The sequence below is a fragment of the Bos indicus x Bos taurus genome, chromosome 8, assembly GCF_003369695.1.
Source record: "Bos indicus x Bos taurus breed Angus x Brahman F1 hybrid chromosome 8, Bos_hybrid_MaternalHap_v2.0, whole genome shotgun sequence".
Classification (NCBI taxonomy): domain Eukaryota; kingdom Metazoa; phylum Chordata; class Mammalia; order Artiodactyla; family Bovidae; genus Bos; species Bos indicus x Bos taurus.
In genome coordinates, this window is record NC_040083.1 from 99,211,437 (window position 1) to 99,238,146 (window position 26,710).

Below are 26,710 nucleotides of genomic sequence, written 5' to 3' on the forward strand. Positions count from 1 at the left end.
TTCACAGTCCAACTCTCACATCCATACATAACCCCTGGAAAAACCATAGCCTTGATTATATGGACCTTTGTGGACAAAGTAATGTCTCTGCTTTTTAATATGCTATTTAGGTTGCATAACTTTCCTTCCAAGGAGTAAGCGTCTTTTAATTTCATGGCTGCAGTCAACATCTGCAGTGATTTTGGAGCCCCCCAAAATAAAGTCAGCCACTGTTTCCACTGTTTCCCCATCTATTTCCCATGAAGTGATGGGACCGGATGCCATGATCTTCATTTTCTGAATGTTGAGCTTTAAGCCAATTTTTGCACTCTCCTCTTTCACTTTCATCAAGAAGTTCTTTACTTCTTCACTTTCTGCCATAAGGGTGGTATCATCTGCATATCTGAGGTTACTGATATTTCTCCCAGCAATCTTGATTCCAGCTTGTGCTTCCTCCAGCCCAGCGTTTCTCATGATTATGTGCTCTGTATATGTTAAATAAGCAGGGTGACAATATACAACCTTGAATTACTCCTTTTCCTATTTGGAACCAGTCTGTTGTTCCATGTCCAGTTCTAACTGTTACTTCCTGACCTGCATACAGGTTTCTCAAGAGGCAGGTCAGGTGGTCTGGTATTCCCATCTCTTTCAGAATTTTCCACAGTTTTATTGTGATCCACACAGTCAAAGGCTTTGGCATAGTCAATAAAGCAGAAATAGGGTTTTTTTTTTTCTGGAACTCTCTTGCTTTTTCAATGATCCAGTGGATGTTGGCAATTTGATTTCTGGTTCCTCTGCCTTTTCTAAAACCAGCTTGAACATCTGGAAGTTCACGGTTCACATATTGCTGAAGCCTGGCTTGGAGAATTTTGAGCATGACTTTACTAGCGTGTAAGATGAGTGCAATTGTGTGGTAGTTTGAACATTCTTTGGCATTGCCTTTCTTTGGGATTGGAATGAAAACTGACCTTTTCTAGTCCTGTGGCCACTGCTGAGTTTTCCAAATTTGCTGGCATATTGAGTGCAGCACTTTCACAGCATCATCTTTTAGGATTTGAAATAGCTCAACTGGAATTCCATCACCTCCTCTAGCTTTGTTCATAGTGATGCTTCCTAAGGCCCACTTGACTTCACATTCCAGGATGTCTGGCTCTAGGTGAATGATCACACCATTGTGATTATCTGGGTAAAGATCTTTTTCGTACAGTTCTTCTGTGTTTCTTGCCACCTCTTCTTATATTAGGAGGAGATTTACAGGAGAAAATGATGAGTGAATTTTGGACATATTAGGTGTCAGGTGTCTGTGAAGATGTTACAATGGCCTTTGAGTATTCAGTTTTAAAATTTAAAATTTAAAAGTGATGTGGGTTGGAGATTTCATTTGGAATGTGAGCACCATGTCAGTGGGTAAATAAAGCCACAGAAATAAATGAAATGGCACAGGGAGGGCATGCACAGTAACAAATAAAGAAAATTGAAGATAGAGCCAGCAGAGCCCCAGCATTTAAGAGACAAGTAGCAGGTAAGGCATAGCTAGAGTTGAAGCAGTGTGGCTTCATAGAAGAGAGTGTTTCAGAGCAGAAGGGGTGACCCTAGCATTGACCCCAAAGAAACGAAAACATGTTCACATAAAGAAAGAAAGTGAAGTCGCTCAGTTCTGTCTCTTTGTGACCCCATGAACTGTAGCCCGCCAGGCTCCTCCATCCATGGGATTTTCCAGGCAAGAGTACCGGAGAGGGTTGCCATTTCTTTAGAGACCTGTACACAAATGGGTATAGCAGTTTTATTAGTATTTAACACAATCTAAATATCCATCAACTGGTGAAGATAAATTGTGGTGCATCTGTAGAATGTAATACAATTTAGCAATGAAAAGGAATTACCTCTACTCACAACAACACGGAGGACTCTCAAAAGCATTTGCTAAGTGAGAGAAGCCAAACACAAAAGGCTACATATTGATTGATTCCACTTACATGAGGTTCTGGAAAAAGCAAAACCATGGGGACAAAAATTCACTCAGTGTTGCCAGGGAGGTGGGAGGAGGGGCTTGCTATCAAGGCAGTGAGAGGAACTGCTTGGGGTGATGGTAATGGTCCATATTGTGACTATGGTGGTGACCCCATGACATAATGTATCTGAACTCACAGACCTGTACACCTGAAAAAGACGAGTGTAACTTATGCCTCGATAAACCCAACTTAAAGTAAACACACACACACACACACACACACACACACACCAAAAAGGAGTGGTCAAAATGTCAAACCCTGGTCCTGAGTCACATGGGAAGAGGATGGAGAGATGTGCATTGCAGTCAGCCTTGGTGACTTTAGGGGGAGCAGTGTCCGTGATGAGGCAGAAGCTGAGGACTGAGGACTGAGGAGTTTGGCAAAGATAGTTGGTCGTCCTCCCATACCCATTTCCCTCTTCTTTCCTGGGCATGGAGTCTCTGATTTTCAGCAATATTCATGACTATACAGACTGAAGACTGCTCCACCCAGGCTCCCTGGAAACTGAATAATGTCCTGTGAATGAATTCTGGCCAAAGAGATGTAAATGAAAGTGTCCTGAGGCAGTTTCTGGGAGCCTTCCGTAAAAGGAAGTTGACAAGCTTCCTTTGCCTTTTCTACTGTTTGTGCTTGAAAATGGAATGCAGACATGATGGCTGGAGTCTAAGCGGCAAAGTAACTTGGCTCATGAAAGGACTTTAGGAAGGGACACCACAAGTAAAAGAGGAACATTCTAGGGGAGGCTGGGTCTCAGCTCTTTGAGAGCTGCTGCTGCTGCTGCTAAGTCACTTTAGTCGTGTCCGACTCTGTGCGACCCCATAGACGGCAGCCCACCAGGCTCCCCCATTCCTGGGATTCTCCAGGCAAGAACACTGGAGTGGGTTGCCATTTCCTTCTCCAATGCATGAAAGTGAAAAGTGAAAGTGAAGTCGCTCAGTCGTGTCCGACTCTTTGTGACCCCATGGACTGCAGCCCATCAGGCTCCTCCGCCCATGGGATTTTCCAGGCAAGAGTACTGGAGTGGGGTGCCATCGCCTTCTCCGATTCTATAGGGAGTAAATATGAGGAAAGGATGTAAAGGTGGTGAGTATGGGCAACCCTTTCAAGAGGCTTGACTATGAAGCAGAAGATTAAACATAGGAAGGTAGCTGCAGAGGGACATGGGCGGAGGAAGGGTTTTCTGATCTCCAGATTCACCCTGGATCCTCTGAATGGAAACCTGGAGAAGATCTAGGATCTCTTCCCACAAAATGTCTCTGTGAGTCATCACTGGGTTTGACTGTGGGGCTCACTTTCCAGAGGGAAAGGAAGGGAGTGAATCTACGCAGAACACTTTATGCTGGTTTCTTTTCAGTCTCTTGAGTGTGTAGAGCTCTTCCCTGTCTAGTCTAGAGCCACCAAACAAGTTGGTGGCTGCTTAGAATGCCCTTCCCGCTGTGGTTTGCATTTCCCAACCTTCCCCTTCTCAGGCCAGTCCTTTAAAGGGTGGGTTGTGGGGGGGGTACTTCCCTTTGAGTCTCCATCAGAATATTTTTTTAAAACTGCCATAATAAGATATAGTTTATATACCATAAAATTCATCTAGAATGTACAGTTCAATGCTTTTTAGAAAATTCAAGAGCCGTGTATCATCATAAATTAATTTTCTTATTTTTTATAATTATTTTTTGGCTGTGCTGTGTCTTCATTGCTGTGTGGGCTTTTCTCTAGTTGTGGCAAGTGGGGGCTGTGTGTGGCCTTCTCATTGCAGTGGCTTCTCATTGCAGAGCACCGGTTCTAGGGCACTGCAGGCTTCGCTAGTTACAGCAGGTGGGCTCAGTAATTGCGGTTCCGGTTCCGGGGCTCCAGAGCACAAGCTTAATAGTTGTGGCTCTGGGGCTTTGTAGCTCCGCAGCATGTGGAATCTTTCCAGACCAGGGATCAAACCCAGGTCTTCTGCATTGGCAGGTAGATTTTTTACCACTGAGCCACCAGAAAAGCCCCATAAATTAATTTTAAGACACTCATCACAGCATTTTACTGCTTAATTTTTATAGCAATATCTTCAGCCTATGATGATGTTTGTTTATTTATTTATGTTTCTTTCTCTGTACTTTGTCCTTCTACATTAGTCTGAGCTTCACCAAGACAAGGACTGAGATGGCTAAGCTGAGGGCTGCATCCCCAGCACCTAGCGGACACCTGCTCGCAGAGGGATCCGGGAGTAAGATGCAATGAAAGCTTGAAGCTTGAAGCTTGTCTCATCCACTCTTGACTGCAGCAGGTGCAAGACCCCTGGATGGGAGCCAGGTTCCCACTTGGGAAGCCATTAGGAGTAGAGGATTCTCAGAAGGATTGTAGGAAGGGAATATATTCCCGGGGAGGATTGACTCTGGGGTGGGGCCATGGTAATTTGGGAAACAATGTTCAGTCTATCTGTTGTTTTCAAAGGACCAACTAGGGAAGGTAACTCTGGGCAATATCTTTCTGGCAGGCGGGAATACGCGGAACGTGGAGTGGTAAGAAGGGCGTGGGGTCGCCAGTGTGATGGAACACCGCATTAACGCGCCACAGCGCAACTGGAGTTTTCCTTGGGAAACCCAAACTGGATGGCCGCTGAGCTGGCACAATGGCGTTTTCGAACCTGTGCCCAGTCTGTTGTGGGCAGTACTTGCTAGTTGCGGAGGCCAGGCGCTTCGTTCTCTTGCAACTTCCAAGCCACAAGAGCTGCAACCTTGCCAATGACTCAATCGTTTCCCTGCACCCTCTGGGCTGTGCCACCCGCCACAGCCGCACATCTCCAGGCTCCCACCGGTTCCCGGCGTCTCGGGGCAGCGCCGCCCGTCCCAGGGGAGCCGCTGGCGCACCTGGCGCCTCGGGCGCCCGGGCCCTGCGCGCTGGTGGCCACACCGCCCGGCGCGCAGCTGCCGGCGCGCTCCCTCCCCAAACACTTAAGTGGAGTGGCTTGTCTAGCGCCCAGCGAACAACATTATCCAATTGCTTCCCGTTTTATTCGCAGGCTGGGAGCTGAGAGAGCCTGAGCGTTCACTTTCAACCCTCAAGGGGAGGAGGGATTGCGGGTGGGGAGGGGGGACGCTCCCGGCTCCACCTCGCGCGCGCGGCGCGACCAGAGCGCCCGGCTCCAGCAGAGGCGAGCAGCGCCGGAAAACCCCGCAGCAGCCCAGAGCCCCGCGATGGAGTGAGTATCCCCGCGCCGCGCGCGCCTTTAGCTGCCTTCCCCCTCCGCATGTTGCTATGGCGACCGAGGCAGCCGGCTGATCCCGGCTTGGGTCCCGGTCCAGGATGGGTGTTTAATTTCAGCCCCGTGTGTACGCCTGGCGTTTCTATAGCAGCAGCCGGGGAGGCAGGAGCCAAGGGGTGCCAGACCTGAGATGCGTGGTTTTGGCCGCTGCCCCTTAGCCAGCAGGGCCTCGGGAGGGGACGATGTTGCTGAAGAGGGAGGCACGTTCTAGGCTTTCCCGTCCCTGCCCCAAGCTTCCGCCACTCAGGGAGTTGGCCGCAATAGCCATTACTTCCGATTCCTAACCTTGTCAGCATTATTGGACTGCAGTCAGAAAAAAAAAAAAAAAGAGTGTGTGTGTGGGGGGGGGGGGGGTCACTGCGGATCAGAAGCAAATGTAGCTTGATATGAAGCGTGTAATGGAAGCATGATGAGTTAGTGGGGAATATGAGCCAGGGCTGCAGTGCCCCGGCTACTGGAAACCATGAGGACCCCCAAATAATTGATTTGTTCCTGGAGTAATTGAGAAAGGAGACAGAACAGTAGGACCAGCAGCCGAGGGTTAAATTACAACGTTTGGCACCGTGGGCACCGCATGGGAGGCATGGGGAAGAGGGCACGAAGGCAAGAGGGGCGTTAACCAGCAAAGACACAATGAAGGTCTTGGGTGGAGGTGCGGACTGGGATTCCTCTCTCCTCTCTCTTGGCCTCCCTGCGTTGCTTTTTAGTCACTCTTCCAGGCTGCTGCCGCAGCAGAGCCACTCTGACAGGCGCCAGGCGCCAAGAAAGAGTCATTTTGGGAGCCAGCTATTAGATACCGGCTCACTTGGTCAGCTTCTCCTCCCGGTTTGTTCCCACGGATACTCCCTGACACTGACGCTGTATGAAATCATATTTCAGCCCGGAGATAATGTCCTGTTTTCAGGTACTAGGGCTTTCATGCCAAACCCAATAAACCCCAGATGCAGCTAGTATGTTCCCTCCGTCCTTTCATATCTGATTGTGCAGATGCAATTTAATCCTCACCAACAAGGCTGCTAACGCAGAAGTGAGCGATGGTGTGGCATTTTAGCAATGAGGAGTTGTAGATTTCAGCCTCTGCATTGGCTGGTCCTTGTGCTGGTGATTTCCTACACTAGTAATTTGATGTCTCTGAGCCTCAGTTTCCCTATTTATACAATGGAGGTAAAGATGTTCCTTTCTCATTTTGAAGTATTGAGAGGATCAGATGTTTCTTTCTCTGCTAAAGGGCTCTGTCAATTGTAAGGTATATGCAGATTTAAGCAGCTAATGATCAAGGCTCCGGAGTCAGTTTGCAGGGTTTGAGTCCTTTTACACTTTGCTGCCATGACATTAGTCTCTCTGGGCCTCATTTCTGGAAACAAATGGTGATAATAACAACACTTTTATGTGATTTTTGTGAAGATTAAGCCCGTTGGTGTATACCAAGTTTTTTAGAACAGAACCTAGCACAAACTAAACTCAATAGCATCGATTACCAATATTATTATTACTACTGTGGTCTCCAGCATTTTCCACTGACATCTGATGGAGTCTCAGGTTGGCACCTAGCTTTGTTTTTCAGACAATTGCTAAAGAAACACACTGTCCCAAGGGCAACTGAGAGTAGCACAGTTTTAAGATACCACTGTAGATGCAGACAACCAGAAGACACAGCAGGCTTGGGGATACAGAGCAGAAACTGGTCACCTTGCCATCATCATGGCTGTTTTCTGACCCAGAGATTCTGTTTTAAGAGATTGAATGTAGGTCTAGTTATTTGCTAGCGGAGTAATTTTCATCTTTATGATTTCACATTAACACTCTAATGTATATAACACATCTGCCAGGCTTAGAGCGTGAGAGTTTAGTAACTGTATAGGATTTGTCCATTTACCTCCTCAGACCTTCCCTCTATTTCCTCTCCATCCCCCACTAAGCTTAGTTCCAGGTGTGCCTGTCTCCCACCTGGAACTCCTTGAAAATGAAGAGTTTTCTCATTATACCCTTCTGCTCCCTCCATGGGATCCCAACTGGGGCCTCATCCAGCCTTCTTCTCCCCATGGGCCTGGCCCTGGCTTTCGCCTTCCCCTGTGACGTTCCAAAGCCCTCCTTATCTCCCAGTTAACCTCTCGCATTTCCAACTGTTTATCTGTTCTTTGCCTCGCTCCCTTTGCGTCAATCTTATGATTTGCTTTATAACTCTTTACTTCCCCTTTCAGAATACCACCTTTTTTTTGTCCTACCTTGAAATTTCCCACCTGCCACTTCCTGTCCTTCCCCTCAATCTAAACCAGCTCCAAAACTCATCCTAGATAGGACAGCTTGCCTTAAATGTGGGTGAGATAAGGACTCAATTCTCCTTTCTTACTGTATCCAACTCAGGTTTATGGAAAAAAAATAATAAAAGAGGGAATGAAATTCATGTCTTTCTTTTATTTTTTCATTTAACCAACAAGTATTTGTGGAGGTTAGCACTGATCAGTGAAGCAGTCATGATTCTTATTGCCTGGAGTTCATTGTCTAATGAAGGGATAGATGTTAAACCAGTAAACACAAATGAATCTATGTTGTTGTTCAGTCACTGGGGTCTGATTCTTTGCGACCCCATGGACTGTAGCACACCAGGCTTCCCTGTCCATCACCAACTCCTGGAACTTGCTTAAACTCATATCCACTGAGTCGGTGGTGCCATCCAACCATCTCATCCTCTGCTGTCCCCTTCAATCTTTCAATCTGCTGTCCTCCTGCCTTCAGTCTTTCCCAGCATCAGGGTCTTTTCTAATGAGTCAGCTCTTCGCATCAGGGGGCCAAAGTATTGGAACTTCAGCATCAGTCCTTCCAATGAATATTTAGGGTTGATTTCCTTTAGAATTGACTGGTAAAGTGCAATAAATGCCATGGAGGAAAAAACACAGAGAAAATGATGAGGATATAGGTTAGGGGGTTGGGATTGGGGGCAGGAGGAGAAGGGGATGACAGAGGATGAGATGGCTGGATGGCATCACTGACTCAATGGACGTGAGTCTGAGTGAACTCCAGGAGTTGGTGATAGACAGGGAGGCCTGGCGTGCTGCGATTCATGGGGTCGCAAAGAGTCGGACACGACTGAGCGACTGAACTGAACTGAGGGGGTTAGCAAAGCCCCACTGAAGAACTGAAATGTAATGTGACATCTAAAGGAGAATCTAATGTAGGAATTGGCTGGTTAAAGAGTAGATGGAAGAAGCACTCTGGGCTGAGAAAACAGCATGTGCTAAGGCCCTGAGACAGGAGAGACCTCAGCAAGTTGGAAGAACTGGAGGAAGGGTCCTGTGGCTGGAGTTCTGCAGTGAGGGGATGATGGTTCAGAGATGGCTAAGTGTGTGGAGCCACCAAAGAACTTTCGGCACCTCTCCTTCTGAAGGTGACCAACAAGGACCTACTGTACAGCACAGGGAGCTCTACTCTGTGTTGTGTGGCATCCTGGATGAGAGGGGAGTCTGGGGGAGAATGGATACATGTATATGTATGGCTGAGTTCCTTTTGCTGTCCACCTGAAACTATCACAACATTGTTAATCAGTTCTACTCCAATATAAAATAAAAAGTTTACCAAATGAATGTGTCATAGCCAAGTATGAGAATGCTTTAAATGTCTGCAACTGGAGAAGAGATTATCAGTTTTAAAAGCTAGACTGTTATGTGCCCATAGCTGATCGTTTTGAGTAAGCCAAGGTCACTATTTAAAATGACACTGAGTTAAAATAAAAGCAAAATCATTTATTCATGAGAATGATTGGTTTTAATAAAACAAGAGCATCTTAGTTAAAATGAGGGAAAAAAATCTCTATCACAAGCCGAGAGGGTCCTAGGTGATTGTAATTGGCTGCCCTCCTTGTTTGGTCAACTGGAAGATCGGGGTGTTTGTGGGCATGAACTGTAGATACTAATTTGATTCCACACCTAAAGGTTGTGTCAGACACTTCCCTAGAACAGTCTGGGAGCCGAAAGGCAAAGAGAACAGAGCATGGGAACTCTTTAAATTGCTAGAGTGTGTCCAGTTTAGACTTGATAGGTTCTTTACTCTGACAGCTGAGGAAATGAGAGACCATCACTTGTTATTTACCATTTGTTGCAGTTATATTGTGAGTTTTACCTTTTCAAAGTTTTGAACATTTGCAGTTTTGAACTGTGAATATAATTCTCACAGTTCATTTAATTGAGTTTTCTTTATGTACGAGTCTCTGTTCTAAGTGCTGAGATTACAACAGTGAACAAAGCTGAGCCAGATCATCTCCTCACGGAGCTTCTATTTAATCGTGGAGGACATGTATATAAATGTTAATGTCAGAAAGTGATAAATGTTCAGAATAAAAGTAAAACCCAGTAGGAGAGTGGAGGCTGATTAGAGCAGGTTACTTTTTTTCTTTTAATTGAAGTATAGTTGATTTACACTGTTGAATTAATTTCTGCTGTATAGCAAAATGACTCAGTTATATGTATATATCTTCTTTTTTATATTCTTTCCCATTATGATTTATCACAGGATATTGAATCTTGTTCCCTGTGCTATACAGTAGGACCCTGTTGTTTATCCATTCTATCTATAATAGCTTGCATCTGCTAATCCCAAACTCCCAATCCGTTCCTTCCCACCCCCTAAGGGAGGGTTACTTTTGACAGAGTAGTAAGGAAACATATTTATGAGTTGGTGAGTTTGAATAGAGACTTGAATAAAGTGAGAGGTTGACCCATTGTAGAAGGAGCACAGTTGCAAAGGTCCTGAGGCAGAACCCTGCTGTGTGGGCTTCGTTTTCACCTTGGATCTAAACGGAGTGCAGATCACCATCAGCCCTTTCACCAATGGCATCCTCTTTCCTGAGCATTTTGTGTTGATTAAGTGTTCAGTTGGAAGGTTTTGTTTTCTAGGAGGGCCCAAGGGTGTTATATCCTGAAAGTCTTTCTGTGGCTTTTATGCACAAACAAATTGAATGCATAAAATTATACAATCACATTCCTCCCCACACCCCCCATAATTCTATAAGATTTTTCCATTGTGTTCTGGCCTTGACTGTTGTTCTGGTGAAGTCGGAGGCTAGCCTGGTTAATTCCTCTGGCAATTTCATATTTTTTGTCTTGGTGCTGACAGAAATATTTTTAAACATCAAAGTTTAGCAACTTTTTTTGTGATATTTCTCACTATAAGTTACCATGTCAGTTTTTCTTGGAAAATGGTATATTCCTTTGATCTGAAGATCCATGCTGTTGCTGCTGCTGCTGCTGCTAAGTCGCATCAGTCGTGTCTGACTCTGTGCGACCCCATAGACAGCAGCCCACCAGGCTCCCCCATCCCTGGGAGTCTTTTTTTTTTTTTTTTAATTTTATTTTATTTTTAAACTTTACAATATTGTATTAGTTTTGCCAAATATCGAAATGAATCCGCCACAGGTATACCCGTGTTCCCCATCCTGAACCCTCCTCCCTCCTCCCTCCCCTACCCTCCCTCTGGGTCGTCCCAGTGCACCAGCCCCAAGCATCCAGTACCGTGCATCGAACCTGGACTGGCGACTCATTTCATACATGATATTATACATGTTTCAATGCTATTCTCCCAAATCTCCCCACCCTCTCCCTCTCCCACAGAGTCCATAAGACTGATCTATACATCGGTGTCTCTTTTGCTGTCTCGTACACAGGGTTATTGTTACCATCTTTCTAAATTCCATATATATGCATTAGTATACTGTATTGGTGTTTTTCTTTCTGGCTTACTTCACCTGGGATTCTTTAGGCAAGAACACAGGAGTGGGTTGCCATTTCCTTCTCCAATGCATGCAAGTGAAAAGTGAAAGTGAAGTCGCTCAGTCGTGTCCGACTCTTAGCGACCCCATGGACTGTAGCCTACCAGGCTTCTCCATCCATGGGATTTCCCAGGCAAGAGTACTAGAGTGGGGTGCCATTGCCTTCTCTGCTGAAGATCCATATTTTCCTTTATTTTTTGTAAAGGGATTTTCTTCCTAGCCTTCAATTAAAAATTTTATTCTGTTATCTGCTGCAGGTGCATCTATTACTCACTCCTTGCCATCATAACTGTTCTGAATTGCTTTCATTTTTTACCCTTGACTTTCCCATGAGTTCTTGTGACATTTTAAAATCTATCCCCTAGGTAACTGTTTTTTAGCAGTATTTGTTTAGTCCTTACTCATTTTAATGTAGCTTTCACTTCTTTAATGGTTTTGTTGTTCTGTTCATTTTCTGGCTCTGCCAGTCCATTTTGCACTTATTTTTTTTTTAAAGCATTTATACTTTACTTAATTTCTTTGAATATGTGGAGAAGAGTTTATCTGAAAATTTCATCCATTTCTTGTATCATTTTCTGAAATATATGTACCTGCCTTTTGTTTGTAAATCTTTCCTTTCTTTTTTCTTTTTGTTAAATAATAGTTAAGTATATAGAATCTATGCACGTTGATAAATTTTTATTTATTACTCATTTCCAAATGCAGGTAATTCTAGCCAAAACGGCTGTTTGTCCAAGAATAAGTGACAAGGATAAGGGCAGTGTTTGGGGGACACAGTGACTTTTGATGAGATGTTTTGCCTCATAAACATTTCTTACAACTCTGCAATGTTTTCTGGTCTAAAAATACCTTGCAGTGAGTGAACACATCACTCACACAGGTCGCACATCTCAGCTTACTTGTGTGTGTGTGTGTGTGTGTGTGTGTGTGTGTGTGGGTTGGGGTGGGGAGACAGACAGCTGCTTGGTGCTTATTTATCATTGCGTAATTGACTCTGTTTAGCATCCCAAAGGGGAGGGGGCAAGTCATCTTCAAAGGTAATTGTTATTTTCTTTCTTACATCTCTTGCCTCCAGACTAGTTCTCTGTGTTTAGTTTTTAAGTTTTCAGGCTTTCATAGATAATGAAGATAGAGGGCTCAGTGTCACTTCCTGCACTACTCCGGTGTGGAACCAGCCCCTCCACACAGATGTTCCCCATGTCCCCATGACCTCCACATCACACCCCACCATTCCAACACTGGGCCTCTCTGGACTGTCTCCTTAGTTACAAAAGAAATTTGAAAACCTTCTGAGATGTACAGAGGTAGAGATCACCTTTTAGGGTTGTCCGTTGATTTAATAAAAATTATCCTCTTTTTGAAACTCATAGACTTAGAAAATGCACTTATAGTTGCCAGCGGGAAGGGATAGTTAGGGACACATTGCTATACTTAAAATGGGTAACCAACAAAAACCTGTTGTATAGCATATGGAACTCCACTCAATTCTACCACTTATGTGGTGGCCTGGATGGAAGAGAGATTTGGGAGAGAACGTATACATGTATATGTTTGCCTGAGTCCCTTTGTTGTTCACCTGAAGCTATTACAACACTGTTAATCTGCTATATGCCAATACAAAATAAAAAAACTTTAAAAAATTGTCTCTCTTTGGCAGATAATTCTTATAATCTGCGACTTGAGAATCCTAGCTCTTTGCTAGCTTCATAGTAGATCAATTTTTATTTATGATTTTTCATTCTTTTAGTTCCTTTCAGCAGGTTTCCTGCAGATAGAAAACTTGCCTTTACCATATCTTTGAATGAATCAATGAATCTTGTGTTCCTATGAAAATAATATTGGGAACTACCAAATGTCATTGTTATTAGAAAATCATACATATCTTTTTCCAATGAATTCTTAGGAATGTCTATGTCACAGTAAGTTCGTGAATGATATTATAGATACTTTGCAGTGGAAGAGCTTTGGAAAGGGTATGCTGCTGCTGCTAAGTCGCTTCAGTCATGTCCGACTCTGTGCAACCCCAAAGACTGAAGCCCACCAGGCTCTGCCGCCCCTGGGATTTCCAGGCAAGAACACTGGAGTGGGTTGCCATTTCCTTCTCCAATGCATGAAATGAAAAGTGAAAGTGAAGTCGCTCAGTCGTGTCCAACTCTTAGCGACCCCATGGACTGCAGCCTACCAGGCTCCTCTGTCCGTGGGATTTTCCAGGCAAGAGTACTGGTGTGGGGTGCCATCGCCTCTCCGTGGAAAGGGTATACTTGGTGGATATTCTTCATCTTGCCCATCAAACCTGCTGTCTCCTCTTCCCACACTGATTTGTGCCCTAGGAGGCTGGCCTCTGTGGTCTGCATCAGTCAGGCTCTCCTGCCCTTTGGTTTCCTGTTGGGTTGGATCAAGGGGAGACATGAGCAGGGTAGAAGGAGACTGAGGTCAAAGCATTTATTGCATCATCTCCTTTCTTGTAAGGAAGTGGGTTGGCAGTAGCTGCTTTTTTTTCCTGAAGGCCACAGCCGCTGCATGCAGCCTGTCCCACATCTGTAGCTCTAGTTCTCTTCCAGTTCTGACACCCCTCTCCACCCCACCCCCGCCAAGTCCCCTCTCCGGCTTCCCTACTTTCTTAGCCTTTGGTGCTTCACCATCCCTGTTAGTTTTTCTTCACTCTGACCATGTCTCTGTAAAGCAGTCCCTTTATTAAGCTCACTTCGGTTATCCAGTTTGAGTGTGCCATCTATTTTCAGCTAGGATTCTAACTCTCAAAGGATAAAAGTATTTAAAGTCTTACAAAAACGTACTTCACATTTCCGGGACAGACCTTGACAGTTTTTGTTTGTACACACATTCTGGTCATTGGCGTGCAAGGCTCCAAAATATGACATGAGTGTTGACAGTTGTTATGAGTTTACCATGAACTTACTAAGGAGAAGCTTCGGTTCCACAAGGTACCAAAGTGTGTGTTTGCTTCACATCGAAAAATGTCATTTTTCTTATTACCTATAATAAAAATTCCCCTAATTTGACTCCTCTGAGGAAGACTAATCCCAGTTATGGAGAGGTTGAATTAGAATTTTATCCTATTTAAAGAAGTGAAATTTTCTTCTCATTAAAGGAGGGAACCTTACTAGTCAAAATTCTGTTTTTGTGCACAGAACGTCATTGTATTTCACTACTGTTTAAACATAAGTGATAATTTAACTAATCAATAGTGTGTAAGTGAATGCTTCCTAAACTGCTGCCAAATCAATAAAATCTGTCCCATCTTGTTTGCTCTTATTCTTCACAGACAGCCATCTCAAGAGCATAAAATAGATCTAATCAGAAGGTATATCTTACAAGTTCTGAATGTTGTTCAGTTGCTGAGTTGTTTCAGATTCTTTGCGACCCCATGGACTGCAGCACGCCAGGCTTCCCTGTCCTTCACTATCGCCTCCTGCCCTCAATCTTTCCCAGCGTCAGCATCTTTTCCAATGAGTCAACTCTTTGCGTCAGTGGCCAAAGTATTGGAGCTTCAGCTTTAGCATCAGTCCTTTCAATGAATTTTCAGGGTTGATTTCCGTTAGGATCGACTGGTTTGATCTCCTTGCTGTCCAAGGGACTCTCAAGAGTCTTCTCCAGCACCACAGCTTGAAAGCATCAGTTCTTTGGGGTTCAGCCTTTTTTATTGCCCAGCTCTCACATCCATACATGACCACTGGAAAAACCATAGCCTTGACTATACAGACCTTTGTTGACAAACTAATGTCTTTTTTTTTAACATGCTGCCTATGTTTGTCATAGCTTTCCTTCCAAGGAGCAAGTGTCTTTTAATTTCATGGCTTCAGTCACTGTCTACAGTGATTTTGGAGCCCAAGAAAATAAAATCTGTCACTGTTTTCACTATTTCCCCATCTGTTTGCCCTGAAGTGATGGGACCTGATGCCATGATCTTAGGTTTTTGAATGTTGTTTTTAGCCAGCTTTCTCACTTTCCTCTTTCACCCTCGTCAAGACGCCCTTTAGTTCCTCTTCACTTTCTGCCATTAGAGTGGTATTATCTGCATTTGATATATTTTACAAGTTCTGAATGAATGGGCTCTAAATTAAAGATATTATACTCCATCTAGTTATATAAGTATTTCATACTTAGAAAGTAAGTTTTTTAGACTGCTTATCATTTTGCTTTGAGTACCACTAATTCTCTGTCAGTTATGTTCATTTATTCATTTGTTCAACTCATAATTATTAAATATCTACTTCGTGCTAAGTATTGTTCTAGGTCCCTGTGATACAAATATGAATATGACATAGTTCCTGCCTTCACGGAGGCTACAATCAGTGAGGAACAAGTATAACTGGCTACGTAATTTTAATAAAGTGTGCTAAGTGTTGTACCGGGGGAAAATTTGAAGAAATATTGTCTGAAGCACATAACAAGGGGACAGGAATCTAAATGAATCTTAAGCATTCAGAGATCCTGCTGCTGCTGCTGCTGCTGCTGCTAAGTTGCTTCAGTCGTGTCCGACTCTGTGCAACCCCATAGGCAGCATCCCACCAGGCTCCCCTTTCCCTGGGATTTTCCACGCAAGAACTCTGGAGTGGGTTGCCATTTCCTTCTCCAATGCATGAAAGTGAAAAGTGAAGGTGAAGTCACTCAGTCGTCTTTGACTGTTAGCAACCCCATGGACTGTAGCCCACCAGGCTCCTCCATCCATGGGATTTTCCAGGCAAGAGTACTGGAGTGGGGTGCCAGTGCCTTCTCCGTCAGAGATCCTACATGGGGCCAAAATCCAAGCCTGATTCTTAGCCCCTCAAATTAAGTTAGCATTAAAACAAAAGCTTTTTTAATATCTGAACTAGTCATCTTACAACTGCTTAAGTCATTTTCCAAAAAAAATTAGCCAAGCTAATTGCAGTATTAAAGCTAGATTGAATAATTGATAGTCTTCAAATATAAAGCATTTGTTCTCACTAACAAGCCTATGGCTGAGGCCCCCTCCACGACCACTGCAGTGCAGTGGTAAACGTCTGCCCCCTGGAGGAATCAGAAACTCCATTTTTTCAGATAATAGTGCGAAGAGGGTTCAGTAAGGAAGGAAAGCAAAACAAAGAACAGAAAGGAAACAAAACAGAACAAACAGACAAAACCACATGAAGATGTATTTGCTGGGTACTGCTAAACCTTTTTGGATACTTTACTTGTTTCAGCTGTCTTCGTTGAAATCATGTCCAAAGCCTCTCACTTTTGAAGAGCATTAAGATTTGCTACACTATAGCTGAGTCTTCCAGGGAAGAACTAAAGAAGTTGGTTTAGAAACAAAAGTTCTCCAACTTTCCAGTGCTTTCCTTACCTTATTTTCCAAGACAGAGGTGTCCAGCATTTAAAGCTGATGACACCAACAATAAAGGTTTATTTCCTCAGAGACTCACACTGTAAGGTTCAGTGAATCCCCTGGGAATGATGTTAAAGGGCAGTTCCTGATTCTGTGGATCTGGGGTGGGATTGGAAAGTCTACATTCCCAATAAGCTTCCTAGGAGATGATAATGATGCTGCTGCTCTGGAGACAATACTTTGAGTGGCAATGCCCACAACACAAAGACACAGCGTAGGGCTCTATATAATGCAAGAAGTGAGCATCTCGTTCTTTTACACGTCCTCCCCACCAACAACCCTCCTGGTAGAGGATTGCTGCCATGAACTGGAGTTCAGCAGTCTACAGAGCAGAAACTAGGCTCTTCATTTTAGTTGGCATAACTTGGCAGTTCCATGTCTATAAAGCCTTTATTTTCTAGAAAGTTAGGGCAGGATGGGGGTTTGGAAAAAAAGTGTTCAAGGGGTAAACATGAATTTTATCTATTTTTAAAAATATGAATTTAAAAAGTGTGGGGGTCATAAATAATTTAAAATCTAAAAAAAATTTCTTTGGCCAGTTCCTTGATGTTTAAAAAATAACTAGTGAATCTACTTACCTCTAAGTTTTGCAAATCGGTAAAATCTTGGTGTAAACGTCAAGTTATGATTCTATAAATATTAGTCATGTTAATAGGAATACGAAATGTTCAGGGCAAGAAGCTTGTGGTATTATATTTTTTGGACAAGATCGACAAATTTAGGGATCCTTACTGTTGAAAGTCAGGGAAGAGTGACTGATTTTATAAAGAATAATTTAAACATGTTATTATGTTGGCTTTTTATGTGAGATGATAATTATCCCCCAAATTCCTTCCTTGTTATGGGAGTTAAATAGTCTAAGAACAATACATGTTCGAGAATTAAACTGTACAGAATAAAGTTTAGTTATGGATTCTTGATTACTTAATAAAATGATGGCTCTCCAAACCTAATTACATTTGCGTGAATTAAACGCATTTCTTAACGGCTCTCGATTTGTCTTCCACCAGCCTGTGTCAGCTATACCACGTGCCTTCCTGTTAGAGTCACTCCAGGTCTCGAAATTAGAAGCATTATATTATATTATGGTGATGTACATATGGCATCAGTGCAAGAAGAGTAGGAGTGTCATGCCCTGCAGAAACAGAGATTTGGAAGGAGTGTGTGTGTGTGTGTGTGTGTGTAAAACTCTTTTTTAAAGGCCTCCTTCTAAAATGTGTATCTGTGTCTTATTTTGATACTTTCCCATTTCCCCCATGCATTACCTTGGGAATGATAAAAGGATTCCTAAGGCCAAAATCCTGAGGCTGATGGAAAAGCTTTGGCCCTTGTCTCCCACTGTCTAAATTTGCCTGCTTCAGGGGACTGGTCATCCTTGGGGGTATAGGCTGGCATCTGGCATGCCTCAGTAGGACTGGCTGCCTGTGTTCCTCCTGGGCTCTGGCGGGGGTAGGGAGGTTAGGGAGAAAGGATGGGAGAGGAAGTGGGGAGGGACTTTGTGATGCAGAAACACAGGGTGAAATCTACAGAGGATCCTTGGTGCCTGTTGGTTTTTTCAGTAAGGAAAGCTGCTTGGGTGGTCTGCAGAGGAGGCCCCTGGAAACTGGTCACTCCCACTGCCTGGCTGATATTGATAACCTCTGATTTTCTTTCTTGTTTCTCTCTGTCTCTGTGCATCTCAGCTTTGCTGGTCTCTGGATGGGATGAAAACCAAATGGGTCCTTCATGTAGTGCCCTGAAATGGTGGGAAGCTGTTGGTTTAATCCTGCTCTCTCTTTCCCAGTGAGGGGGACTCTGTCTACCTGGGAAGTTCCCTTGACACTGAGCTATGCCAGCCTGGGGAATAAGTCAATGCAGACAAAATGAATTGTCTTCCCTTTTGTTTGGTTATTTTTCTTTCACTGTGTTATTGAAGTTTCTTAAGTAGACCCTTGAGCTCACCCAGAGCTATTTTTGTTCATGGATAGTTGTCTAATTGCTGATCTTTGTTGGGAGACAGAGGCTTAGGTCTCCCATGTCATCATCTTGGTGATGTCACCCTGGAACCTAATGGAGCTCTGATCCATTTCCAAAGCATACAACAGTCTCCTATAACATCTAAAGCTGTATCCCTAGACCCTGGCATTCTAAGTGGTACTAAGATGCAGGTACCATGTAGCTATCAAGATAGCTAGGGGCCTAGCTCAGGTTGTCACTGCTTTTGATTCACAGAATAAAAGATCTGTAGGGTGGATTAGCATAAACTGGAGATCAGAGGTAGTGTCATTGCCTGCAGTTTGCCTATATTGGGGTGGAAGTTTGGGCTTGCAGTTGATGAAGAAAACTCACCTACACTTAGGTATTAAGCTTATGAATAGATTTACATTTGGAGTCTCTTCCACCATTAAATGATTCATAGATGGTATTTCATAGGTTCCCTTTATCAAATTCAGGATGTTATTTTCTTTCTCTACCCTCCTCCAGTCTGTGACAGTTTCTCAGACTTTTTCTGTTTTTTTTATTACTATGACAGTTTCAAGGAGTACTGGTCAGGTATTTTATAGAGTTGTCCTCCATTTGGGTTTGTCCCATGTTTTTCTCATGGTTAGGGTGGGGCTATGGCTTTTTGGAGGAGGACCACAGAGGGGAAGTGCCAGTCTCATCACATCATCTCAGGTGTATGAACAATCGATGTGACTCATCACGTTGATGATGTTACTCTTGGTCATGTGGCTGAGGTAGTGTTTGCCAAGTTTCTTCTTGGTAAAGTTACTTTCCCACCTTTTCCAGGGTGTGCCCCACCTCCTTGAGGGAGGGTAACTGGATAATTTACTTGAAATTCTTCTGTAGGGAGATTTATTGTTTCCACACCATTTATTTGCTTATTCAATCATTTAGATATCAGCACAGGCTCATGGTTATTTATTTTATATTTTAATTAGGTTATTATTATCCAATGCTACATTATTATTTTGTTCAAATTTTTCTGTTTTTGTCATAGGGATCTTTTTCATGTTGACAGTGATGTACCTAAATGTAGTTTTCTTGATGTTTCTTCTATAGGGTTTTGGACTTTCAGCATATATACTTTAACCACTCATTCTTTATCCTTTTCTTTTGGGACCCCAATATTCATATTTTAGAGTGCTTGGTATTGTCCCACAAGTCACTGAGGCGATGGTTTTCTAAAGCTTTTTCCTTGTGTCATGCTTCTATTTTGATAATTTCTCTTGATCCATTTTCACATTCATTTTTTTCCCCTGCATTGTCCAATTTGCTGTTAGTCACATCCAATGAATTTTTTAAGTATTTTGTTGTTTAGTCCCAGGATTTCTTCTTGGTGCTTTGCTAATCTCCATATCTCTGTGAATTTTCTCATCTTTCATCAGTTATATCCACATTTTCCTGTAGATCCTCTGACTTATTTACATAGTTATTTTAAACTCCTTATCTTCTAATTCCAGTATCTGGGTCTTCTGTGGGCCTGTCTCAGCTGACTGTTACATAGTCTTCACTCTCACTGTGCCCGTAGACGTTTTTGAAATGATGATGGGGGACTCCCATGTTAAGTGGTATCTGCTTAGCACCTCCTAAGGCAATCTGTTCTGCAAAATGTCTTACTAAAGTATCCAGAAGATACTAAAAAGATAAAAAGAAAATTTCAGCACCCCAGATTGAGACAAATGACCTTTGGTCACCCTCTGGAAGGAATTTCCACTAATTATGAAGCCAACAGAATTGGGAAGAGGACAGAATTCAGTGCCCTACCCATGCCTTGCCTCTGGAAAAGGGAGTAGCCTCACATTCCAAGAACAAGGTCGAGAGAGTTCTCCCCTTCCCTCACTCTCTGCTCAATTGACTGTACAGCCAGAAAATCAGGCAACTTTTTTTCATTTTAAGGCATGTATTAAATGACTGCTGTGCCAAGAAAACAGGGAAGAAAACAGAATTATTGCTTGTCCACTGTAATCTTGGAGTGTAGCTAATGAGAAAAGTACTGCAAGACAAAGAAGCGATAGTTGGCTGAATGTGGGTAGCTTCATTAAAATAGGGAGTAGAGGAGACCAGAGTAGACTTAGTGACAGATGATGAGTGCAGTTTTGTACTTGCTGAGTTTGAGGCTCCTGTGGTGTTTTACTAAGATCATTAAGATGTGAGGCACTTCTAGATTTAATTATAATCATCAAGACTTTTCAAATAGATGCAAGGGAATAACTGGAATAAACTTGGCCATGTGATTGGACTTTAAGTCAGAAGTGATATGGGCCTGGAAAACATGTAGTAGCTGAAGTCAAGGATATGGATGAAAGACGAGCAAAGGGCCCCGGATAAACCCCCACGGGGCACCAACATTTTAAGTTCAGACAAACCAAAAGGAACACACACAGGAGACGCAGAGCAGTGAAGGGAAATTGTCATGCAAAAAGTGGTATTTCAGAGTCCAAGGAAGTAAAGTGCTTCAAGAAAGAGGAAATAGTTCACAATGTCAAATGTTTCATATTATACAAGTCATAAGTATGTAAACTGAACGTATTAAGTAAGATTAAGTAAGATGAGTGCTGAGACTTGATTGCTGGAATTGGGTACTCGTTATACACTGATTATTTTTGGCAAAGAAATTTCAAAGGAATGATGGGGGTAGAAATGAGATTCCCATGGGTTGAATGAATGAGAGGGGCAAAGTAAGGGTCACATAAGTCTTTCTAGAAATTTAAAGTAAAGCTAACAGACAGTAGCTAGAAGGTTGTGTGTGTATGTGTGTGTTAGTAGCTCAGTCATGTCCGACTCCGTGCGATGCCATGGACTGTAGCCTGCCAGGCTCCTCTGTCCATGGAACTCTCCAGGCCAGAATACTGGAGTGGATAGCCATTCCCTTCTGCAGGGATCTTTCCAACCCAGGGAACAAATCTGGGTCTTCTGCATTGCAGGTGGACTCTTTACTATCTGAGCCACTAGGGAAGCCTCAGCTAGAAGGAGAATTCTTTTGTTCATGAGGAAGACTTGAATACATTTATATTCTCAAGAGAAATAAGCAAGTGAGATCAATATTGAAGAGAGAATGATTTCTAGGGGTGGACCTAGACAGGAACAGGTAAATTTATTGGCAAATCACTTACTCTGTGGTTCACAGGAGGCAAATAAGAGATTTTTTTTGATCCCTTAGTTCTTAAGTCAAATTATGGTACTGTAGGGATCATAGATGGCTTTAACGTAAGGTCTGACTTGGCCAAAGAATTCTTGCTAGACTAAGAGTAATGTTGGCTTTGTCCTTCATTTTATTTTTATTGGACACTAGTTGCTTTACAATGTTGTATCAGTTTCTGCTGTTCTGTTCTCATTAGTTACTGTTTTATACATAGCAGCATGTATATGTCAATCCCAGTATCCCCGTCCATCCCACCCTCCCTTCCCCCTTTGGTGTCCATGCATTTGTGCTCCACGTCTGTGTCTCTATTTCTGCTTTGTGAGTAAGTCCATCTATCCCATTTTTCTAGATGCCACGTATATGCGTTATATACGATACTTGTTTTTCTCTTTCTGACTTACTCTGCATGATGGTCTCTAGGTTCCTCCATGTTTCTGCACATGAGCCAGTTTCATTCCTTTTCATGGCTGAGTGATATCCCATTGTATAGGTGTACCACATCTTCTTTATCCATTCCTCTGTTGATGGACATTTAGGTTGCTTCCATGTCTTGGCTATTGAAATAGTGCTGCGATCTTATTAAGAGAGAGGTCTCTTCTACCTCAAACCCCCTAACTGCCGCAGACAACCATTAACATTAATAAGATTAACAGACCAACCTAGTAAAAGCCGTTTCATTCTAAACAGGCTTTGAGGTGATTTAATAGATATTTATTTTAATAATAGAATTGAATAAAAAGAAATGGGTGATAGAATCAAGACAAAAGGAAAATTAGGTCTGAGAATATAGATTAAGGCTGAGCAAGATTAGGACATGGCAAATGCATGTCACATCATTCCATTCACTGTTGCAGAGGTGGGCTGCACGTTTGACGCTAGTCTTGCCAGTGGCTAGAACAAAGAGGAGAAGCAACTGGCGGCAAGGTTCAAATGTCTAAAGGAAAGAAATAAACTAGTTATTAAGGGGAAAACGGTTTTTCTTAGGCCCACGACTTGAGAGAAATTTCTCTCCACGTTCCCACAGTAAATTCACAAGAATTTCCTTGCAGTGCCCCTTGCTGAAAGTGGATGACAAAACCACTGCATGCATTGCCTTTTATAGAATGAAATATCAGTGGGGGGAATTAATGGGTACTAAATACTTAAAAGGTTCCAACTACTTTCCTAGGTCCTGTTACTTACCCTGCAAAAGTTCCTTACACAATCTTTGTTCAGGGTTTCACCCTTAATTTTCACATCTTTTAAAACCCCTGAAATAAACATGATCTGCATTTCATTTTAGAACGGATGAAGAAAGGATCTCTGTTTCAGTTCCCTTTCTCATTGTTGACTGTGCTTTACACTCAATCTAAGAGAAGCAACGCACTTGGTACTGGGAGCTGATAATGGTGGGTTTCATTTACAATCATTATGATTTTCAAACAGATGCCATTTCTCAGGGCACATACTTGCCTAGCAGAGATAATCTTGGGGCCTTCCTAGTGTCCAGCAGAGACAAGGTAAAGACAGAGGAAATTAAAGTTCTGGGAAGAGGAAATCACTGTTGGCCCAAATGTTATAGTAGCCTTCCCCCCTCCCCACCAGTTAAAAGTAAACCTAAATTTAATTATAGTGCTGATGGTTGGGCTTGATGAGTTTAACGGATGCTAATTCAGAGGTGGCCGGGAATCAATATATTTTTTTTCAGCAAGTAATAACATGTTTGCTTTAAAATCTTTTATCTAAGTATAAGATTCAATGTGTAAAGTTTTTTGAGGTGAGAAGTCTGATAAAGGCAATATGGCAAAGGCAGATTCCTGTCTAGGGTTTCGATCGACCCTGGTCAATCTGATCACAAAAGTCCCCTCACCTCTGGGGCATCATTTTAGAAACCTCCAGACACCCCCAAACCCTCCTGGTACTGTGTCTGTGTTATAGGCAAGGCCTCCTGGTGTTTGGAACTCCATCAGCTTTCTATGGAGGCTTCTTCCTGGGAGAGTTCCAGGTTGCACATTGCCAAGCCGTGGCTGTGGAGGGCGTCCTGTTGACAGCACTATTTTAAATGAAAATGCTTTCATCCTGAAGATGTAGCAGGTTGGAGGGAAGCTGTTTCAGAAGTGACAAGAGCAAACACACACTAAGAGACCAGTGGTATGAGAATGGGAACAGTCAGTGTGTGGAACAAGAAGTCATGTGAAGAGCTGGTTCCTTCACCAGCCAGATGCCCTTGTTCTCTGCTATTTCGTGGTTGCTGACCTTGCCCTTCATCAGTGGAAGTAAACTACCACCTCGCTCTTGGAAAGGGACCCATGTAACCTGCCACTGAGTTTTGTCTTTGGCAACTCTTGACTTATCCTCTGTGATGTTTGGAAAGGCTTCCAGGCTTCAGAAGCCACTTTAATAGAGTTTAGACTAATTATACTTGACTTTTTCATGCTCTGCTGGAAGAGCCAGAGCAACCCCAAAGTGTAGAATTCTAAAGCTCAATGGTCATCTGGCTTATGGACGTGTGAACCCAGAGGTAAGTGGTCTCCGTTACAGTTGGACCCACGTTTTAAAAATGCACCCCCTCCCAAGGTTAATAAACCCCTCTGGTTGATGATAAGAGTGTTTCATTACTTTTAGGCAAGAAGAGAAATATTGTTGCTGGAGGTGGAAGTCCCTCCTCTAATTATGTCGGGCAGGCTGCTTCATTTGCTGTCTGTGTGACTTGGTAAAGTCCCCCTGTTCATTCTGAATTGTTCATCTGTAAAACAGAGTAGTAATCCTCTCTCTAGATTCAGGCAAGAAGAAAGAATGTTTTAAGTTCTTATGTGCTGATGTTATTTTATATTTTACTGACATTTATTTCTGGGAACTAACCAATTTTAATCCATGACTCACGTTTACCTTACAGTCCACTGAGATTCCCAGGTGGTTCTGGCTACACCTGGGTCTGCTGAGCTGCTTCTTCCTGCCATGTGTGTGGTCTGGTTTTGATTCAAATGGTGCAGCTTATGTTGAAACTCCATTCTCTGTTATTGAAGCCAAGTCACACATAGACAGGCCTGGACTCCCTTGCAGAGGGACACTTGCACGCTCCCAGGCCCACTTTCTCTCCTGGGTGAGCAGAGCGGGACAGTCACACACGGGCAGGGTTGGGAGAGGGGGCAGGCACAGACCGTGCTCTCACATGTGCTCCCACCACTGGTCCCCAGCAGGAGCACAGTCCATGTGCAACTATGCCCAAAGCTCAGACCTGCCTTTGGAAGTTACCCTAGAGAAGGATGGAGAAGACAATGGCACCCCACTCCAGTACTTTTGCCTAGAAAATCCCATGGACGGAGGAGCCTGGTAGGCTGCAATCCATGGGGTCGCTAGAGTCGGACACAACTGAGTGATTTCACTTTCTCTTTTCACTTTCATGCATTGGAGAAGGAAATGGCAACCCACTCCAGTGTTCTTGCCTGGAGAATCCCAGGGACGGGAAGCCTGGTGGGCTGCCGTCTATGGGGTCGCACAGAGCCGGACACGACTAAAGCGACATAGCAGCAGTAGCAGCAGAGAAAGATCTCAGTTGTGTGCTAAGAATAAGTGCTATCAGGGCATGGATCAAGGTCCTTAAACCTTTTTTTTTTTTTTCTGGTACCACAGATTTTTCTGGCAGTCTGATGAAGCTTATGGATTCCTTAAAAAATCCTATAGAATGTGTAGGATTACAAAATTTAGAAACATTTACACTGAAATATAGCCATAAAATATTTTTTAAAATATGGTATAGTAAATCATGTACTTTTTATTCATGCATTAAATGCCAAGCCTAACAGCAGATGAAATAACTACAGTTAAGTAATGAGTATATTGGTTATTTCTATATATTTGCAACAGTGAAAATATCTGTGATTTCTATTAGTGACAAAGCCAGAGGCAATTCTCATCCTTATCCTACTGTGGTTGACTTGCATTCATAACTAGAAGAAATACAACATTTCAGTTAGAAATTAGTGAAAATAAATATGTCATTTTTTCCCCCTATGCAAGTTCATGAATTCTGTCCCAGGTGAGGGACCCTAGATTTGGTCGGTAATGAAAGCAAAATAAAAGATAAGTATGGGAAAAATAGAAAGCTTACCTTTTCAATGTACAGTTACATGAATATTAAGTACATTTCAAACAATTAACAACAAATGTGATTTAGTTTGGTGGTTAGCACAGCCTTTTTCATATGTTGTCTCCAGTAAATATCTGTTGGTTTGAAGAAACTAACAAAAGCATTGCTTTGCTTTCATGCATTTACTGTCTTTTCTTCCTCCCATGGACTCTTTGAGGACACGCAGACTTCCCTATGATACAGGAGCCCAGTCAATTCAAATTAAAATATCCATATGATATAATGTCTGGAATAAGTCAGAATGTCTTCAAAATATCATCTGCTTAGCTTTGTAATATCCTATCAGATAAGAAAGAGAGAGTCCTCACTAATGTGTAGCAGAATTCTAATAGATGCCATTTGTTATTTATTGCCTGTCAAGGATATAATTGTCATTTAATACAATAAGCTTGTGAGTATGCATTACCCACATTCAGCAATGCAATTCAAATATCATTAGCGCTTATGTGTAATAAGCCATGGTGGGCATTACACCAGGAGCAGTGGCCCACTGGGGAATATAGAGATGAAACAGATAATGATTCCTGCCCGCAGCAGGCTTATGATCCAGTAGGGGGGGAAGATACATATAGACCTAATCGTGAGACAGGTTGGACAAGACAGACTAAAGCATGACAAAAAGCACTGGGGCAGATAGAGGTTTTTTTTCTGGAAATGGTGGATTTTTGAAAGGAACAAAAGCCTGAGAAGGAAGAGGGAAGACGAAAAGGCTGAAAAGGTTGAGGTTTGAATTTCAGAGCCAAGTATTTTAGACTTCTTACATGCATAGTTCAAAAACACCATTGCTGTCCTCAAAACAGTACATGTACTCAATGGTATGCTTCCTTCTAGTCACTGTATAGCAGATGGATCGTGATTTGGGGGCCACTGAAGACTCTTGAGAGTCTCTTGGACTGCAAGGAGATCCAACCAGTCCATTCTAAAGGAGATCAGCCCTGGGATTTCTTTGGAAGGAATGATGCTAAAGCTGAAACTCCAGTACTTTGGCCACCTCATGCGAAGAGTTAACTCATTGGAAAAGACTCTGATGCTGGGAGGGATTGGGGGCAGGAAGAGAAGGGGACAACAGAGGATGAGATAGCTGGATGGCATCAC

The 26,710-nt window shown here is 43.0% G+C and overlaps 1 protein-coding gene across 6 annotated transcripts in view; it reads left to right on the forward strand.

Annotated features, from left to right (window-relative positions):
* The first annotated feature begins 5,116 nt into the window (after window positions 1–5,116).
* AKAP2 (A-kinase anchoring protein 2) overlaps window positions 5,117–26,710 on the forward strand; it is a 515,799-nt gene continuing 494,205 nt past the window's right edge. For 3 of the 6 annotated variants that reach the window (XM_027550480.1, XM_027550478.1, XM_027550481.1), the window contains exon 1: window positions 5,151–5,169. In XM_027550480.1, coding sequence (XP_027406281.1) covers window positions 5,165–5,169 — 5 coding nt within the window. In that variant the 5' untranslated portion in view covers window positions 5,151–5,164. Of the gene's footprint in view, window positions 5,170–26,710 lie in introns of all 6 variants that reach the window. The other 3 variants (XM_027550476.1, XM_027550479.1, XM_027550477.1) reach the window with 3 other exon arrangements.